This window comes from Xiphophorus maculatus, chromosome 15 (assembly GCF_002775205.1).
Source record: "Xiphophorus maculatus strain JP 163 A chromosome 15, X_maculatus-5.0-male, whole genome shotgun sequence".
Classification (NCBI taxonomy): domain Eukaryota; kingdom Metazoa; phylum Chordata; class Actinopteri; order Cyprinodontiformes; family Poeciliidae; genus Xiphophorus; species Xiphophorus maculatus.
The window spans coordinates 21,073,913-21,094,325 of NC_036457.1; the positions used below are offsets into that span (position 1 = coordinate 21,073,913).

The window sequence follows — 20,413 nt, forward strand, 5'->3', positions numbered from 1 at the left end:
TTAAAATACAACATATAAGACACAATTAAATAATAATATGTTTATATTTCATATTTCTCTCCAGCTTTGTCAGTTTTCCTGTTTTCTTCATTCATTCAGTTTATCAGGATATTTTCCTCCTGTCTCATCTTTTATCAGTCTGCCACTATTCTAAAACAGAGACATAATATCATCTCAAACTTCCCCCAAAAACATTAGAATGTACATTTGACATACTGAAATTTTACAATTTAAGAAATAAAATTTGATTTGTTTTCTTTTAGAATTTGGTTATTTTGAGATGAGGAGCTGGATTCTTCCTGGTAAAATCTTGGTATAAATATTAACCTTTTTCATCAGCTGATGAAATGTCAAAAATGCCATATTTAGCAAAATAAATAAATAGTTTGGAGCTAAACGAACAGAAGAGATTATCTCTCCATCCTCATCAGTTTCAGTTCATGTTCTTCTTCATTCAGTTTTCCTGTCACTGAGTGACTCCATTTTTTGTGAGAAACTTTAATATGCCCAAACTCATATCTAGTTTTGAAAATACAACCCACTGATCACCAGTTAATTCCAAAACACTAATTCTGTAGTTGTTCATTGTGCTCTCGTCTTGTGTTTGTTAAGAAAAGCTTAGTTTTATTTTACCACGAACCAAATCTTCATGAAGGCAAGGATTAGCCAAGTTCAAACAAAACACTTTGATTCACACATACCGTATCAGGTCAGCTCCCTTCGAAGCTGGTCAAAACTCCAGCTCTCCTCTTCCAGCTTGTTGTCCTTTCTGGCAGCGCGCTCTGCTCTTCTTGATTTTTATTGGCGGTTGGCTATGATGCTCTTCTTCTCTGTAACGTTAACAGTAGCGCGAGCAGCTACCGTAACTGCTGTTGTTGCGCGCAACATGCTCACTCGCGCTTTCTACTCCATGTCATTTGGAGTCTCCGGCTATTGTAATAACAATCTATAGGAAACTTTTTTTTCTTCATTCATAAAATGCTAAAATCGGGGATTTTTCCGGGAACGGCTTCAGCCGGGGACAGGCCATCTAAAACGGGGACTGTCCCCGGAAATCGGGTACACCCTAATATAAATGGTTTAACAAGAACAGCAAATGTTACTTTTTTTATTACATGGTTCCCTGACCTTAAATTACTGCATGGCTTTCATGCCAATGTCATTTATTATTTTTCTACGTATATTGTTTTAAACTTGTCCTGAAAAGAATTGGATCCAGAATCAGTGGTGGAGAGGTAGAGTGTGCGACCCATGTAACATAGCAGAGCTAAGTTTTTACTTAGCACTTTAGCTCTTTAGCTAACATTTAGCGTGCATTTAATTACAATTATTTCAAACTATGTCTTGTGTCAATGATTTGCATCAAACCAAAAACTATATTTGTTGCATGGGTGACATTCACATGAGGAACTTCTAATTGTGCTCTTAAGCAATGTGCTTGAGAGCATAAACACTATTAATGTGCTTTCAGTTGTAAATACCAAATGATGTTATGTGAATGAAGGGTTTGTCACAAAAAAATGTAAATAGTTACATAAATAGTTACCCTGAGAAACAAAAACAAGTCAATGAAAACTTTTCATTGGTCCGCAGGTTCCTCCCTTCCTGTTGGATGGGAATTGGATTGCGTAATGTTTGAGCATAATAAGTATCAAGACAAGGTGATTCAGCAGCACATTGACCTGACAGCAAGACTTGATGTTGTTTAGGTGATTTAGATGTGCTAACTAGCTCATTTGAGAGATTATACTAAGGTGTTATTTTCTAAAATAAGGTGGTTTTGTAGTCTGTTCTGTTTGACATATGAATGTTATTGATATTTATAGTAATTACAAAGAGCTATGGAAGAAGAAACTGGTTTTTATGTTGGTTATGATTTCCACCCTTGTTATGAAATTAACAACGTCTCTAAGATAATGAGAAGGACTTCTTCTACTATATGTACTTTGCTCTACATTTTCCTTGGCTTACTGTCTGCTATTACAGTGTGTGGAAACCTTCTTGTAATAATCTCCATCATTTACTTTAAGCAGCTCCACACCCCGTCTAACTACCTGATCGTCTCTCTGGCTGTGGCCGATCTACTTGTTGGGATCGCAGTCTTTCCTCTGAGCATGTCTTTCTCTCTCAGCTACTGTCTGTATTACAGAGACTTATTCTGCAAAATACGAGACAGTGTCGATGTCATACTGAGCACGACCTCTATTTTTAATTTGTGCTGTATTTCTGTGGACCAGTACTATGCAGTGTGTCAGCCTCTGACATACAAATCTAAGATAAACACTGGTATTGTTCTGGTTATGATCCTCATGAGCTGGGGCGTTTCCTTACTTCTTGCGATCGGTTTTATTGTTGCGGAAGTAAATCAGGAAAAATGCCAAGAAAATTGCTTCTCTAATGTTGTGCTTGAAAAGGTTTTAGCCCCAGTTTTCTCATTTTATCTCCCAGTGACCATAATGCTGTGTATATACCTGAAGATATTTCTTGTTGCACAAAGACAGGCTCGCAGCATCCAGAATGCAGTAAAGCCTGGTGCAACTGTGAGCAACATGGAAAGAAAGGCAACCAAAACTCTGGCCATTGTTCTAGGAGTTTTTCTGATGTGCTGGCTGCCTTTCTTTCTCTGTTTTTCCTTCCAGTTGTTGGGTGGCGTATCAATGATGGTGTATGAAACCCTTAACTGGCTTGCACTGTCCAACTCAATGCTCAATCCATTCATCTATGCGTTCTTTTACAGCTGGTTCAGGTCGGCATTCAGAATGATCATTTCTGGAAAAATCTTTCAAGGAAATACAAACACTAAGCTATTTTGATACATTTTAATTCAAAGAAGCAAATAACCCTCCAGTCTGGAACATATTGTGAAAAATCTTATCATATTGAATTAAAAAAGTTTAATGCAGTCTTTTTTTTAGATGACTCTTATTGACTTTGTTTATGGCATGCTGATAATGTAACATCATATAATTAGATCAGGATCTTGCGATGCTTTAAGAACAGCAAAATGTATTAAAGTCCTGAATGTAACGTAAGACTTTGTTCTCTTATTATTAATGTTGTGAAGGAAAATATTTCTATCATGAAACCCTATTTGTCATCTGTTAATTTAAACAATAAACATATTTAAACTATTTTACCGCAATTTGTCTTTCTCCTAATAAATGACTCAATTTAAATTTTATTAAGCTTTGTGTGACGCTCATTACCATGCAGGCGTCAGCCAAAGTTTCTCCACAGCGATGTAAAGTGCTTCATGAAAGCTGCTGCCTGAATTGGCACTGCAGTTGTTGAGCTTTTGGCCTTTATTTACATGGGTAGGAGGGTAGTCGAATCCAGAGCTGCATGAGAGGAATGAAAAGGAAAGAGTGAAGTAGTGGTAATGTAAAAGAAACTTCCTGCTACATAACAGGGAAGTTGGCAGAGCAAAAATATCAGCAAATTAAATGTCAATCATTGAGGCTTCCTAGCTGTGATTTTACTGACAAAAGTAATCTTTAATCTCTCTTAAGTGTGCCACTTTAATAAATAAAACTACCATAAAGCATAATAAAAGGGAAAGCTTGATACTAAATCCATTAGGATAAACAGACCTCGATAGTCAATTAATGATCTAAACTTGGCTTTTTATGTAAGAGACACAACAACATAATGTAAATATTTCAGTCTTGGAAAAACAGAGAAGCTTCAAAGTGGCATTTAGGACTTTTAAGGAAAAAGAAAAAACATGTTAAATGATAATTTATAAATAATATGTTTATGCTCAAGCAAACTTCCATATAATGGTGTGCATGTGAACGCATTAATAAATCGGCAAGTGCGCCACATACCTGAGATGTCATCAAGTGTGCACAGCAGGTCCGTTCAGGATAAACTTCCCATGTGTTTCTGGTCCAGTCATCACGTCGTTTATGGTTAAAATCCTGCAGAATTGGACAACAACTGACGTATTTTTGCTGTTAAATAGAATTTTTACTACTAGACCATACTGTTGCCAGCCTGTTGCTTTGCCTGGCTCACGTTTGTTCACTGGAAGTACATCATCACAAATAAATGTAGAAAATTACTTCAACCCCTGGTAAAAACCATAAACTAGGCTAGCATAAAACAGTGAGAGCAGCCCTGAACCAGGTAAAAACTTAGAAGAAAATGTAGTTGCAACGCCCAATGAACAACAAAGAAATAAGTAGCAAATTCCTAACCAATGTTGGAACTAGGAAGGCTATGTATTGATTAGCCGTGTAGCCAAACACAAGGCTAAGTTAGCACAACGGCAGCGGATTTAGGTTTGTTTTTTGTTTTTTTTTAATCTAATTTAACGTTTTGAATGTGCAGTTGTGGCATTTCCCTCAAAACAATATATAATTTTCAATACATAATTATTCTAAATTGTTTAAAGAATTTTTTTAAATCATGCAACAGGATTTGGCCTTTGCGATGAGTATTATCACTTCCATGAAGCAATTGAGAGGAACCCATATTGCCAATATGGATCGGTTTATGGATCGCTTTTAACATCTAACCCATCTAATGCCAAGTATGTTTACCACGACATACAAAACAAAGTATTTTGTCCAACAATGGGCACAGAATAATGACCTCAAGACAGTTAACTACATTTAAAACAATGTATTAATCAATGCTTTACTACAATCTACCTGCAAGGCATGTGGCTAGTGTCAATCCTGACTGAATGAAAATCATTAGAACCTATTTATGTCACATTAACAAAGAACAGCTATATCATCTCCAATGTCAGCTGGACTTCAGGTTGCGCTGTGTCAGCTGTTTGGGATTCCCCTCTCTAGTTTCCCCTCAGAAAGCACGAAGAATCCACGCTTTCTGATTGGCTACCGGTCACAATCAACTGGGAAAACCCCTGATTTAGATCGGATTGGCAACGACGATCTACAGTAACACACCACACACTACAGGATGATCGGTTACGTAAGTGACAATCTTAAAATGGCCAAAGTTCTAAGATTGTCGTAAGGGAAAAAATAGGGGCAAAATATCATGTATTGTGAACTATTGCAACAGGTAGTCAATGTGCCCATCTTCTCTATTTACATCTAATTATTACTGAAGGGCAACATAATATACAGACTTCATAATCTGCACTCTTTTGGTTGAATGCAGTATTTATTTCCACTTTGGCTTTATGTTGTTTAGGTTTTATTCAAGGACATTTTTTTATTAATGGAGAATGAGAATCCATTTTATTTTTGTTTTTGGTTGTTTTCTTTATTTTGTTTATCAGTTCCAGTGTTTAGTGTTCTTTTGAAAATAAAATGTATCTATCTTTGGCAGGAAATCGCATGCATTATTAGTCATTTACATTAAATCAGTGTAAAAAGGTCTTCAAACAATATTATTGTTTATCGCAATAATTTTTGAGACAATTAATCGCTCAGCAAAATTTGTTATCGTGACAGGCCTATGGATGGCATGTAAAAGAATAGTCTTTTTTTCCTCCAGCGGTGTCTGCATGCGCAAAATTTCTTTACGTAAACAATAACGTGCAGGGGTCTATACTTGTAAATATGATTATGATTAAGTCAGTTCCTCACCAGCTATGAACCTCACTGCACGTCACTGCAAGCAGTTGTACATTCACTGCCATGCTCACAGGCTGAATCTTGTGTTAGTCGACTGTGTACATAATGTTGATGCTGCAGCCGATTTTTTTTTTTTTGAAATATTGCAAATGCTTTACAAGGTTTTTTCTGGATCGGTTCTTCATTACCTTTTTCTTAAGAAGCAGGAGAAACTTGTATCGGCAGGAAAACGCCTAGAACTTAAGAGACTCAGTGACACTCGCTGGGTGTATAAGTATGAGTCCCTTCAAAATAACTCTCCCAGCTGTTGTTCACCAAAAAAGTGCTAAACGGAGGACAGAGGAGGACAGAGGCTCTCAGTGCACTTATAGATGAGAAGTTTGTTCTGCATCTTGTAATTTTTGAGATTATTTTTAGAACAACAAAATTTATGTCTGAACAGCTACACAGAACCCCGTCCTGTGACGGGGTTCTATTATGACTTGGACAAACAAAAATGACTGGCCAAGGCTGGAGATCACTATAGTGAGATTTATTAAGCTTTTCTTCAGGTGATCAAAGAGGAGAAGTGCAGAACATATACAAAGGGAATCCCAGTAGGGTTAAAATCAGACTTACGGCAGTACCTTCAATGCAAGAGTCCATCACCTTCAGTGTTACTTGTCAGGAGTCTGGCTACAGACTGACTCCCTGTGGCGCAAAGCAGGACTGTTGTAAACAAATATTAGAGTAATCGAGTAATCTATTGATTATTCTTACATTTAATCGAGTAATCAGATAAAAAGATTTATAAAATAAAATGTTGGTAAATCTGGCATAACACAGCTGTTACTATTGGATATCAATATCAGTCCAATTTTTCATATTTGAGCATCCTTAACAGTTACTTTGTTGTAGTTTAGAAAACTAACCTGTAACAATAATAGCTCACTTTCTAAGTTAACCTGAAGAAAGTTAACTGTCAAGATCTGAAATTATATCCAATTTAATAATAAAGAGGCAGGCTCACAAATACGCTTATAAAAAAATGTTTATACTCCAGCTTTTAGTTTATGTATTCATCTTCAGCCAGTTTAATAGAAGAATTCTCACCTTGCCCCATACCTGTCAAGCTTTGGGTTTGAAAATACAGGAAATGTCGCCTGGATTTGGGGGGGCTTGGGGTGGTGGTGGGGAGCAATACGGGATATTTACGGCACCTTCGTTCGTCACACTCAGAAACTCATCTACTGCCACGATGCGCTCCGCCACCCGTTTGTTGAGACCGGGATGATGTGAAATTTATTTACCTCTGTCTCTGTCACATTTTCCGTACCCTTCTTTTCATCTTTGTGTCAGACCATAAAAAACATCATAACCGCCTATATGCCAGGAGTATTGGTGAGTACTCCAGTTTAAATTTCCGCCACATACTACCGAGCTGTAAACTTACTGAGATCAACTGATTGGGCACCCCGTATATAAATAAAATTAAATTATACCTCTTGAAAGTCCTAGTTCCTATTGAAACACACCCGTTAAATGAGTAATGAACATGTTGGGTCGCTTTTTCTTAAGCTAAACGAATGAGGATTTTGGCTCCTCCTCATGGACCTGAAGCAGTCCGCTCTAACTGTCACGTCTCCTGCCTCCTTGTTTGAGACTGAGATTAACATTGGGGCAAATACGACAGTACAAACATTTAATATTTAAAAAGCACTTATGCAAGACTGGTTATGTTAGCTGTGTTAAACACATACGAGGCATTTCGGAGAACTTAGAAACATTCACTTACCTTCAAAGTCCTTTATAAAACTGGACACATGCAACTTAAATCCCTTGTCCTTTTTGGAAGTTGGAACTGTTGAAGTCGTTTGTATAATCCTATAAACATCGTTATTGTGGGCAAGTCCTGCAGGGACCAAGTGAAAAACGCCATTGCTAATTCACTATTGCCCACAACTATCAACAACACGCGCGCGACCCGGAGCAGTGAGGGGGAGGGAAAGAGGGGCACGGGGGGGGGGTGATGGAACAAACCAGCTAATGAAGAAGAAGCTAAGCAAAGTATCGTACTAAGAAGGTATTTAATATTATTTGCTATGCATCTAAATTAGTGCAGAACCTTTCATATTAGGAAATTATATTACTATATAAATTAAGGTGACCAGATTTCCAAGACTAAATCTGGGGACATTCCTCACTCGGCAATAAAGAAGAAGCAAATTTATCAAACAAAAATGAAGAAACTGGGACAGATAAGTTTACATATTTTTAACATTTAAACATTAAAAATCAAATATAAAAGCAGGAATTTGTCTTTCCACACAGTGGTAATATTACTATTAATAATAATAAAACTAATAGCAGCAATAGAAAATTAAAACTAGAAATATGGGAGAAATTGTGTACATAGTTTGTAAGTGACCATGAATATACATGAATAACATAGTTGGTGTCTGTTAATGAACAAAAAGCCCATAATGGTAACAGAAGTAACTTGAAAGTGACAAAAGTAGTAAACAATTGTTTACTGACAAACTGATGAAAGTCAGACACTGTTTTTAAATTGTGGCTCAATTAAAATGATGGTAGCTAAAACTTATTAGCATTTTTGTGTCTGTGACCAAAGAGCTGATGCACCTTTTGTCTCATCTCTCCCAGAACCTGTGTGGTAAATTCAGCCTCACTTTTTTATGATTTGCTTTCCTCCTTGGTCATTTCACATCAAGTCCACCTTGACCTCAGAGTTCACCTTTACTTTCTGGACTTGGTTGTTCTGGACTTTTAGTAACCATTCATATCATAATTTTCTTGAATTTGTCAATTTTCTTCCGGCAGCCGCAGCCAGGGAGATCGGCTCCAGTCCTGTGGACCTTAAGTTTCAGAATAATCTGTGCAACTGTAGTCACCTTGGTCTGTCATTTTCTTATTCTGTTGAACCTCAATTAAAAACAATGTCTGATTTTTATTGGTTAATTTTCAGTTAATTTTCATTTATTACTTTTGTTTGTGTCAAGTTGTTTTAGTGCCACTGTGGGGTTTTTCAGTCATTAACAGAAGATACCAACAACTTTGTCCACCTGTGAATGTTGTGTGTGAATGGACACATAACTGTCCATAAATACAGGAGGTGTGTGTGTAAAGTTATGTAGCTGATATGTAAGGACACTGTGTGTGTTTGAGATGAGTGAACTCTGGTCAGGAAGTCCACCAACATGAGCTCATCTCTGGATGAGCAAACCCTCCTGGGTCTGAAGAGCCATCAGCCACATGATCATAGAGGTCTGGATAGAATAAGAGCAGAAAAGATTATGTGAAAAACTGAAAACACTACAGGTGATAGCAAAGAGAAACACTTAAAATACAACATATAAGACACAATTAAATAATATGTTTATATTTCATATTTCTCTCCAGCTTTGTCAGTTTTCCTGCTTTCTTCATTCATTCAGTTTATCAGGATATTTTCCTCCTGTCTCATCTTTTATCAGTCTGCCACTATTCTAAAACAGAGACATAATATCATCTCAATCTCCCCCCAAAAACATTAGAATGTACATTTGACATACTGAAATTTTACAATTTAAGAAATAAAATTTGATTTGTTTTCTTTTAGAATTTGGTTATTTTGAGATGAGGAGCTGGATTCTTCCTAGTATAATCTTAGTATAAATATTAACCTTTTTCATCAGCTGATGAAATGTCAAAAATGCCATATTTAGCAAAATAAATAAATAGTTTGGAGCTAAACGAACAGAAGAGATTATCTCTCCATCCTCATCAGTTTCAGTTCATGTTCTTCTTCATTCAGTTTTCCTGTCACTGAGTGACTCCATTTTTTGTGAGAAACTTTAATATGCCCAAACTCATATCTAGTTTTGAAAATACAACCCACTGATCACCAGTTAATTCCAAAACACTAATTCTGTAGTTGTTCATTGTGCTCTCGTCTTGTGTTTGTTAAGAAAAGCTTAGTTTTATTTTACCGCGAACCAAATCTTTATGACGGCAAGGATTAGCCAAGTTCAAACAAAACACTTTGATTCACACATACCGTATCAGGTCAGCTCCCTTCGAAGCTGGTCAAAACTCCAGCTCTCCTCTTCCAGCTTGTTGTCCTTTCTGGCAGCGCGCTCTGCTCTTCTTGATTTTTATTGGCGGTTGGCTATGATGCTCTTCTTCTCTGTAACGTTAACAGTAGCGCGAGCAGCTACCGTAACTGCTGTTGTTGCGCGCAACATGCTCACTCGCGCTTTCTACTCCATGTCACTTGGAGTCTCCGGCTATTGTAATAACAATCTATAGGAAACTTTTTTTTCTTCATTCATAAAACGCTAAAATCGGGGATTTTTCCGGGAACGGCTTCAGCCGGGGACAGGCCATCTAAAACGGGGACTGTCCCCGGAAATCGGGTACACCCTAATATAAATGGTTTAACAAGAACAGCAAATGTTACTTTTTTTATTACATGGTTCCCTGACCTTAAATTACTGCATGGCTTTCATGCCAATGTCATTTGTTATTTTTCTACGTATATTGTTTTAAACTTGTCCTGAAAAGAATTGGATCCAGAATCAGTGGTGGAGAGGTAGAGTGTGCGACCCATGTAACATAGCAGAGCTAAGTTTTTACTTAGCACTTTAGCTCTTTAGCTAATATTTAGCGTGCATTTAATTACAATTATTTCAAATTATGCCTTGTGTCAATGATTTGCATCAAACCAAAAACTATATTTGTTGCATGGGTGACATTCACATGAGGAACTTCTAATTGTGCTCTTAAGCAATGTGCTTGAGAGCATAAACACTATTAATGTGCTTTCAGTTGTAAATACCAAATGATGTTATGTGAATGAAGGGTTTGTCACAAAAAAATGTAAATAGTTACATAAACAGTTACCCTGAGAAACAAAAACAAGTCAATGAAAACTTTTCATTGGTCCGCAGGTTCCTCCCTTCCTGTTGGATGGGAATTGGATTGCGTAATGTTTGAGCATAATAAGTATCAAGACAAGGTGATTCAGCAGCACATTGACCTGACAGCAAGACTTGACGTTGTTTAGGTGATTTAGATGTGCTAACTAGCTCATTTGAGAGATTATACTAAGGTGTTATTTTCTAAAATAAGGTGGTTTTGTAGTCTGTTCTGTTTGACATATGAATGTTATTGATATTTATAATAATTACAAAGAGCAATGGAAGAAGAAACTGGTTTTTATGTTGGTTATGATTTCCACCCTTGTTATGAAATTAACAACGTCTCTAAGATAATGAGAAGGACTTCTTCTACTATATGTACTTTGCTCTACATTTTCCTTGGCTTACTGTCTGCTATTACAGTGTGTGGAAACCTTCTTGTAATAATCTCCATCATTTACTTTAAGCAGCTCCACACCCCGTCTAACTACCTGATCGTCTCTCTGGCTGTGGCCGATCTACTTGTTGGGATCGCAGTCTTTCCTCTGAGCATGTCTTTCTCTCTCAGCTACTGTCTGTATTACAGAGACTTATTCTGCAAAATACGAGACAGTGTCGATGTCATACTGACCGCAACCTCCATTTCAAATTTGTGCTGTATTTCTGTGGACCGGTACTATGCAGTGTGTCAGCCTCTGACATACAAATCTAAGATAAACACTGGTATTGTTCTGGTTATGATCCTCATGAGCTGGGGCGTTTCCTTACTTCTTGCGATCGGTTTTATTGTTGCGGAAGTAAATCAGGAAAAATGCCAAGAAAATTGCTTCTCTGATGTTGTGCTTGAAAAGGTTTTAGCCCCAGTTTTCTCATTCTATCTCCCAGTGACCATAATGCTGTGTATATACCTGAAGATATTTCTTGTTGCACAAAGACAGGCTCGCAGCATCCAGAATGCAGTAAAGCCTGGTGCAACTGTGATCAACATGGAAAGAAAGGCAACCAAAACTCTGGCCATTGTTCTAGGAGTTTTTCTGATGTGCTGGCTGCCTTTCTTTCTCTGTTTTTCCTTCCAGTTGTTGGGTGGCGTATCAATGATGGTGTATGAAACCCTTAACTGGCTTGCACTGTCCAACTCAATGCTCAATCCATTCATCTATGCGTTCTTTTACAGCTGGTTCAGGTCGGCATTCAGAATGATCATTTCTGGAAAAATCTTTCAAGGAAATACAAACACTAAGCTATTTTGATACATTTTAATTCAAAGAAGCAAATAACCCTCCAGTCTGGAACATATTGTGAAAAATCTTATCATATTGAATTTAAAAAGTTTAATGCAGTCTTTTTTTTAGATGACTCTTATTGACTTTGTTTATGGCATGCTGATAATGTAACATCATATAATTAGATCAGGATCTTGCGATGCTTTAAGAACAGCAAAATGTATTAAAGTCCTGAATGTAACGTAAGACTTTGTTCACTTATTATTAATGTTGTGAAGGAAAATATTTCTATCATGAAACCCTATTTGTCATCTGTTAATTTAAACAATAAACATATTTAAACTATTTTACTGCAATTTGTCTTTCTCCTAATAAATGACTCAATTTAAATTTTATTAAGCTTTGTGTGACGCTCATTACCATGCAGGCGTCAGCCAAAGTTTCTCCACAGCGATGTAAAGTGCTTCATGAAAGCTGCTGCCTGAATTGGCACTTCAGTTGTTGAGCTTTTGGCCTTTATTTACATGGGTAGGAGGGTAGTCGAATCCAGAGCTGCATGAGAGGAATGAAAAGGAAAGAGTGAAGTAGTGGTAATGTAAAAGAAACTTCCTGCTACATAACAGGGAAGTTGGCAGAGCAAAAATATCAGCAAATTAAATGTCAATCATTGAGGCTTCCTAGCTGTGACTTTACTGACAAAAGTAATCTTTAATCTCTCTTAAGTGTGCCACTTTAATAAATAAAACTACCATAAAGCATAATAAAAGGGAAAGCTTGATACTAAATCCATTAGGATAAACAGACCTCGATAGTCAATTAATGATCTAAACTTGGCTTTTTATGTAAGAGACACAACAACATAATGTAAATATTTCAGTCTTGGAGAAACAGAGAAGCTTCAAAGTGGCATTTAGGACTTTTAAGAAAAAAGAAAAAACATGTTAAATGATAATTTATAAATAATATGTTTATGCTCAAGCAAACTTCCATATAATGGTGTGCATGTGAACGCATTAATAAATCGGCAAGTGCGCCACATACCTGAGATGTCATCAAGTGTGCACAGCAGGTCCGTTCAGGATAAACTTCCCATGTGTTTCTGGTCCAGTCATCACGTCGTTTATGGTTAAAATCCTGCAGAATTGGACAACAACTGACGTATTTTTGCTGTTAAATAGAATTTTTACTACTAGACCATACTGTTGCCAGCCTGTTGCTTTGCCTGGCTCACGTTTGTTCACTGGAAGTACATCATCACAAATAAATGTAGAAAATTACTTCAACCCCTGGTAAAAACCATAAACTAGGCTAGCATAAAACAGTGAGAGCAGCCCTGAACCAGGTAAAAACTTAGAAGAAAATGTAGTTGCAACGCCCAATGAACAACAAAGAAATAAGTAGCAAATTCCTAACCAATGTTGGAACTAGGAAGGCTATGTATTGATTAGCCGTGTAGCCAAACACAAGGCTAAGTTAGCACAACGGCAGCGGATTTAGGTTTGTTTTTTGTTTTTTTTTAATCTAATTTAACGTTTTGAATGTGCAGTTGTGGCATTTCCCTCAAAACAATGTATAATTTTCAATAAATAATTATTCTAAATTGTTTACGTTTTTTCTTAAATCATGCAACAGGATTTGACCTTTGCGATGAGTATTATCATTTCCATGAAGCAATTGAGAGGAACCCATATTGCCAATATGGATCGGTTTTTGGATCGCTTTTAACATCTAACCCATCTAATGCCAAGTATGTTCACCACAACATACAGAACGAAGTACTTAATGTAATGCCTGAAATGATAAGAAAACAAATGAGCAACAAAGTGAAGAAAGCTGAACACTTTGCTATTTTGGTGGATCAAAGTAAAGACATCAGCAAACATGAACAGACGTCAGTGATCGTTCGTTATTTGCAGCCAGATTGAGAGAAAGTGGTGGTAGAAGTTTTGAATTTTACCCCAGCAGAAGGATTAGATGCAGAATTGCTTTTTGAGAGCATCAAAATGACACTCAGTCGTTGTAATATTGATGTAAATTGCTGCGTGGGACGGTGTTATGACAGTGCTGCTGTCATGTCGGGATGCAACGATGGAGTTCAAGAAAAGTTGAAAAAAGAGGTGCCACAAGCAGTCAGTGACGTGCGGTCAGGGGAGGCAGGTAAGGCAGAGTCTCAACCTGTCATCATGGAAAAATAATAATGGTAAAATCATTTATATCACTATTTTCACCCTGTGGTTTGTACTATAAAGTACCTATTTTTCATTTAGCTTAACCAATTCTGATTAGTTTTTCTTCAAAATTGCTGGATTTTCGCATTTTCCCATTCAAATCCTAGGAAGCGAAGCAGGTGAGGCAGCAGCGAGCTGAACCTCACCTTCGATTGCGCAACCTCTCGCTAACTTCAGTGGCTGCCATTCTATGAGAGCATGTTCTGCCTCCTGTCTGTGCGTCGCCAATAAAATGGCTAAAAACATTTAATGTATGAACTGATTTTCCATAATTTAGCTTATGTGTATAATGTACAGTGTTTTTTTTTTTTGTCACCAACTGTAACGTGTTTCGTGAGCTGAGCAGCGATCAGAAACGGCAGAGAAAAGATTCAAGGTGAGGCAGGCAGTTCTCTTGCCTTTTGGCAGGGGGCGCTCATGATCCCAGACATTGTGACTCCACAACTGCAGAGTAAGAGACAGTAACAGGAGCTAGCCATACAGTAAAGTCAAGTGCAGTGATATATTTATAGTTTTCTTCTCTTACCACAGCAATCACTTATTAATAATCGCAAAATGAACATTAAGCCTAAATCCATGCTACTGCAACAGACTGAATGTTCTGCTCTTTGTGTGGGAAATATCTGAGTGTTTTTTTTTGTTTTTGTGGTGTTGTTGTGAATTGCAGTACAGTCACTGCTATGTTCACAGGCTGAATCTTGTGTTAGTCGACTGTGTACATCATGTTGATGCCGCAGCCGATTTTTTTTTTTTTTTTTGAGATATTGCAAATGCTTTACAAGGTTTTTTCTGGGTCGGCACCTTCGTTCGTCACACTCAGAAACTCATCTACTGCCACGATGCGCTCCGCCACCCGTTTGTTGAGACCGGGATGATGTGAAAATGTCTGTCACATTTTCCATACCCTTGTTTTCATCTTTGTGTCAGACCGTAAAAAACGTCATAACCGCCTATATGCCACGAGTATTGGTGAGTACTCCAGTTTAAATTTCCGCCACAGACCAATGAACATGTTGGGTCGCTTTTTCTTAAGCTCAACGAATGAGGATTTTGGCTCCTCATGGACCTGAAGCAGTCCGCTCTAACTGTCACGTCTCCTGCCTCCTTGTTTGAGACTGAGATTAACATTGGGGCAAATACGACAGTACAAACACTTAATATTTACAAAGCACTTATGTAAGACTGGTTATGTTAGCTGTGTTAAACACATACGAGGCATTTCGGAGAACTTAGAAACATTCACTTACCTTCAAAGTCCTTTATAAAACTGGACACATACAACTTAAATCCCTTGTCCTTTTTGGAAGTTGGAACTGTTGAAGTCGTTTGTATAATCCTATAAACATCGTTATTGTGGGCAAGTCCTGCAGGGACCAAGTGAAAAACGCCATTGCTAATTCACTATTGCCCACAACTATCAACAACACGCGCGCGACCCGGAGCAGTGAGGGGGAGGGAAAGAGGGGCACGCGGGGGGGGGGGGGGGGGTGAAGGAACAAACCAGCTAATGAAGAAGAAGCTAAGCAAAGTATCGTACTAAGAAGGTATTTAATATTATTTGCTATGCATCTAAATTAGTGCAGAACCTTTCATATTAGGAAATTATATTACTATATAAATGTTTTAAAAAGAACAGTAAATGTTACTTTTTTATTACATGGTTCCCTGACCTTAAATTACTGCATGGCTTTCATGCCAATGTCATTTGTTATTTTTCTACGCATATTGTTTTAAACTTGTCCTAAAAAGATTTAGATCCAGAATCAGTGGTGGAGAGGTAGAGTGTGCGACCCATGTAACATAGCAGAGCTAAGTTTTTATTTAGCTCTTTAGCTAACATTTAGCGTGCATTTAATTACAATTATTTCAAATTATGCCTTGTGTCAATGATTTGCATCAAACCAAAAACTATATTTGTTGCATGGGTGACATTCACATGAGGAACTTCTAATTGTGCTCTTAAGCAATGTGCTTGAGAGCATAAACACTATTAATGTGCTTTCAGTTGTAAATACCAAATGATGTTATGTGAATGAAGGGTTTGTCACAAAAAAATGTAAATAGTTACATAAACAGTTACCCTGAGAAACAAAAACAAGTCAATGAAAACTTTTCATTGCTCCGCAGGTTCCTCCCTTCCTGTTGGATGGGAATTGGATTGCGTAATGTTTGAGCATAATAAGTATCAAGACAAGGTGATTCAGCAGCACATTGACCTGACAGCAAGACTTGATGTTGTTTAGGTGATTTAGATGTGCTAACTAGCTCATTTGAGAGATTATACTAAGGTGTTATTTTCTAAAATAAGGTGGTTTTGTAGTCTGTTCTGTTTGACATATGAATGTTATTGATATTTATAGTAATTACAAAGAGCTATGGAAGAAGAAACTGGTTTTTATGTTGGTTATGATTTCCACCCTTGTTATGAAATTAACAACGTCTCTAAGATAATGAGAAGGACTTCTTCTACTATATGTACTTTGCTCTACATTTTCCTTGGCTTACTGTCTGCTATTACAGTGTGTGGAAACCTTCTTGTAATAATCTCCATCATTTACTTTAAGCAGCTCCACACCCCGTCTAACTACCTGATCGTCTCTCTGGCTGTGGCCGATCTACTTGTTGGGATCGCAGTCTTTCCTCTGAGCATGTCTTTCTCTCTCAGCTACTGTCTGTATTACAGAGACTTATTCTGCAAAATACGAGACAGTGTCGATGTCATACTGAGCACGACCTCTATTTTTAATTTGTGCTGTATTTCTGTGGACCGGTACTATGCAGTGTGTCAGCCTCTGACATACAAATCTAAGATAAACACTGGTATTGTTCTGGTTATGATCTTCATGAGCTGGGGCGTTTCCTTACTTGTTGCGATCGGTTTTATTGTTGCAGAGGTAAATCAGGAAAAATGCCAAGAAAATTGCTTCTCTGATGTTGTGCTTGAAAAGGTTTTAGCCCCAGTTTTCTCATTCTATCTCCCAGTGACCATAATGCTGTGTATATACCTCAAGATATTTCTTGTTGCACAAAGACAGGCTCGCAGCATCCAGAATGCAGTAAAGCCTGGTGCAACTGTGAGCAACATGGAAAGAAAGGCAACCAAAACTCTGGCCATTGTTCTAGGAGTTTTTCTGATGTGCTGGCTGCCTTTCTTTCTCTGTTTTTCCTTCCAGTTGTTGGGTGGTGTGTCAGTGATGGTGTATGAAACTCTTAACTGGCTCACGCTGTCCAACTCAATGCTCAATCCATTCATCTATGCGTTCTTTTACAGCTGGTTCAGGTCAGCTTTCAGAATCATAATGTCAGGAAAAATATTTCAGGGAGACTTAACAGACACCAAGCTCCTTTGACATGTTTTGAGTCTGAGAAGAGAAATTCATCTCAGTACTGAAATGTCAGCAAAGCTACACCTAATATATAAAATTAAAAACATGCTGCAGTCTTGGGTTTGATTTAGTTAAGAATAACGTGCCATGGCGAGAATGACAGTTTGTGTAGTTATCTAAGTTTCTCTTGTACACTGGGTCAGTTTTCTCACTGCGTTGTATACATTAAGATTTTCATATTTATATTCTAATTTACAAAGCTCACAAAAATTTTCCAGCTGAAAAAAATAACAATGTGCCTTAACCTTTAAAGAGAAATACATTGACAGAATTAATTTTACAATTTTAATTGTTCAATTGCTATAAAGTACAACTGGCTTCAATAAAAGTAATACAGTGGAATAGATATCAGAATAAAAGAATAGAATGGATTCTAATGGCTTTAAAAATATTGTCTGGTGTCAGATACTCCATAAAGGTGTTTTGCACAAACCTTTTGGATAGTTTTAGTGATAAAACCAACAAAATATCCACGAGTAATATAAGTGAAGAGACGTGGGCTAAGTAAGCACTCAGGACCAATGAGAATCGTATACAATCACCTTTACTCATCACCTGCAGTAATCCTGAAACACAGCGATCAGCGTACTTGTACAGAGTGGGAGGGGACACTCCCACCAGACTTAGCATTGTTTGTTTATTTATTATACATAGCTGTCTACACCAGCCATGACTGGTGTAGACAGTCATAGCTGGACAGGTTACAGAGTCTCTTTGGTGAAATGGTTGGAAGCACAATGGTCAGAATGTAAACACATAGGGAGACTGAGGTCAGGTGTCTTTTTTTATTCACTGGAACTCTGAATCTGAAACCACTGTCTGTCTTTACTGATCTACATTCTAACAACTTCAGCAAATAAAATGACAAAAGAAACTGGGCACATTAATTAGGATGAAACAACTAAAGTGCAAAGAAAAGGATATTTTCATTGTATTTATTTTTATGTTTACTTTTAAAAAAAATTAAAAAAACTTCTTCGTTTTTCTGGTTAGGTATTCCAAGAGTTTTCTACTCTTATGCTGATCCGGTGTGCTCTTTTACAAGGTTTATTTTTTGTGGGGTTTTGGAAACTGACGGTCTGATGGGACAGCCCACTGACCCCCCCGTTTCCTCTGTGTCTGACCGTGACATTTGCCGCGCTCCTCCTGACCGTCATGCTGTGATCGAGGGAGGGTTAATAGTCGCTTCCAATAACCTAGTCATATTTTCACATTTCAGAACGAGGAGATCATACAGTCGTTTGAATCAGGTGTTCTGGAGGAGCAAAAACATCTAAAATATGCAGGGCAGTGGTCCCTGAGAACTGAAATTGAGAAATACTGCTCGAGTTAATCTACTGGATGAAATAAACAGAAGTTTATTTCATCCAGTGAAGGATGAAGGTTCAGGGAAAAGGTTCAGGGTTCCTTTGTGTTAATATAACCATCTTAAATATTCGTTTGTACCACTCTTCATCAGTCTGATAAATGGCTGACTAGCGAGGCCTGTACAGAGTAATGGGAGGCCCAGACGATGATCAAGAATAGCAGGAAGAGGATGTATTGTATATGAATGGAAATGAGATGGCTATGGGGATGTAATGCCAATCTGACGTTTGTGTTTTTATGTATTTTTTTACTTTTTGTATTGATGTTATTTTTATGTACCTATGATTATTGTCTTTTTTGAAGTATTGTTTATTGTTGTACTGCAGCCGTGCCCCTACTTCCTGGACAAATATCTCCTATCGGAGACTAATAAATGATCTTATCTTAGTTTACATGGCAAATGGTAATGTGTTGCTCATGGTTGTTGCTAGGGGATCTCTTGGGTGCATGATACCTCATCGGACCTATGTAGGGAGTTACTGATTCATGAAGACAGAGGTAGATAATAGAGGGTTCAGAATGCATAATCGCAGTGGACAGAGTAGAGCAAGTACTGAGGTCACACTGATAGTTTGTCATGCACAGGGAATGAGTTGAAGAGAGAAGTGATTGCTGACTTCTTGACTTTGGTTTAAATGACTGATCAGAGCTTTATTTTTTTAAATTTATTTCTGTGGATATTACTGAGTAATGTGACTAAAAATGGAACTTGATTTTGGTCATTTTCCCACTAACAACACTGAGTCTAATGTAAACCCTTGCTTTAAAATGGCTTCTTATCTGCCGACAGAAACGCCTACTATTGTGTGTGTATTTTTGAATGTTTTTCTTGGTTCCATATCTGTAATTACTGTTTGTGGAAACCTCCTGGTAATAATCTCCATCGTTTACTTCAGGCAGCTTCACACTCCGACCAATGCTCTCATCCTCTCTTTGGCTGTGGCTGACCTGCTTGTGGGCGCTCTGGTCTTCCCTCTCACAATGGAGTTCTCCATTACCTCGTGTTTGTATCATGAGGAGATGTTTTGCAAAGTGAGAAGCAGCTTCGACATAACGCTCAGCACGTGCTCCATTCTGAACCTCTGTTGCATTTCTGTTGACAGATATTACGCAGTGTGCCAGCCGCTGGCATACAGGACTAAAATCAGCAGTCATGTTATTGTGGTGATGATCTTGGTGAGCTGGGGCGTTCCAGGTGTGGTTGCGGTCAGCCTAGTAGGGTTTAACAGATCAAAATGTGGACAAAACTGTTTTTTTACCGTTGTGCTGGGAAAAATTCTGATTGTTCTGATTACGTTTTACTTACCACTTCTGGTAATGATATGCATCTACCTAAAGATTTTTTTTGTGGCGCAGAAGCAAGCACACAGCATCCAGAGCATGAAAAACTCTGGGGCATCTGTCAGCAAGATGGAGAGGAAGGCCACTAAAACCTTAGCGATTGTAATGGGAGTTTTTCTGCTCTGTTGGCTGCCTTCCTTTTTATGTACAACCGTTTTTACTTTCAGCAACGCCTCCCATCCTGGCCCTCTGGTAGAAATACTCAACTGGCTTGCGCTGTCCAATTCAACGTTCAACCCGTTTATTTATGCTTTGTTTTATAGGTGGTTCAGGTCAGCGTTCAGGATGATTATTTCAGGAAAAATTGTTCTGGGAGATTTCACTGACTTCAAACTTTTTTGATGTTTGAAGTTCTTCTTAGAGTAAATCCATATTGCCTTATTGAAATTGTGCTGATAGCACCTGTACCTTTAC

General features: G+C 37.7%; 4 protein-coding genes across 4 annotated transcripts; all 4 read left to right on the forward strand.

Annotated features, from left to right (window-relative positions):
• Positions 1–1,841: 1,841 nt before the first annotated feature.
• LOC111611442 (trace amine-associated receptor 1-like) lies at positions 1,842–2,813 on the forward strand. Its single transcript, XM_023348246.1, has one exon. It carries the CDS (start codon positions 1,842–1,844, stop codon positions 2,811–2,813), a length of 972 nt encoding a protein of 323 aa, XP_023204014.1.
• Positions 2,814–10,731: 7,918 nt separating this feature from the next.
• LOC111611443 (trace amine-associated receptor 1-like) lies at positions 10,732–11,703 on the forward strand. The gene has a single exon (XM_023348247.1). It carries the CDS (start codon positions 10,732–10,734, stop codon positions 11,701–11,703), a length of 972 nt encoding a protein of 323 aa, XP_023204015.1.
• A 4,576-nt stretch (positions 11,704–16,279) lies between these two features.
• On the forward strand, positions 16,280–17,254 carry LOC106700213 (trace amine-associated receptor 1-like). The gene has a single exon (XM_014475069.2). The coding sequence runs from the start codon at positions 16,280–16,282 to the stop codon at positions 17,252–17,254; it is 975 nt and encodes a 324-aa protein (XP_014330555.2).
• A 2,106-nt stretch (positions 17,255–19,360) lies between these two features.
• On the forward strand, positions 19,361–20,341 carry LOC102230951 (trace amine-associated receptor 1-like). The gene has a single exon (XM_005815372.2). It carries the CDS (start codon positions 19,361–19,363, stop codon positions 20,339–20,341), a length of 981 nt encoding a protein of 326 aa, XP_005815429.1.
• Positions 20,342–20,413: the final 72 nt, after the last annotated feature.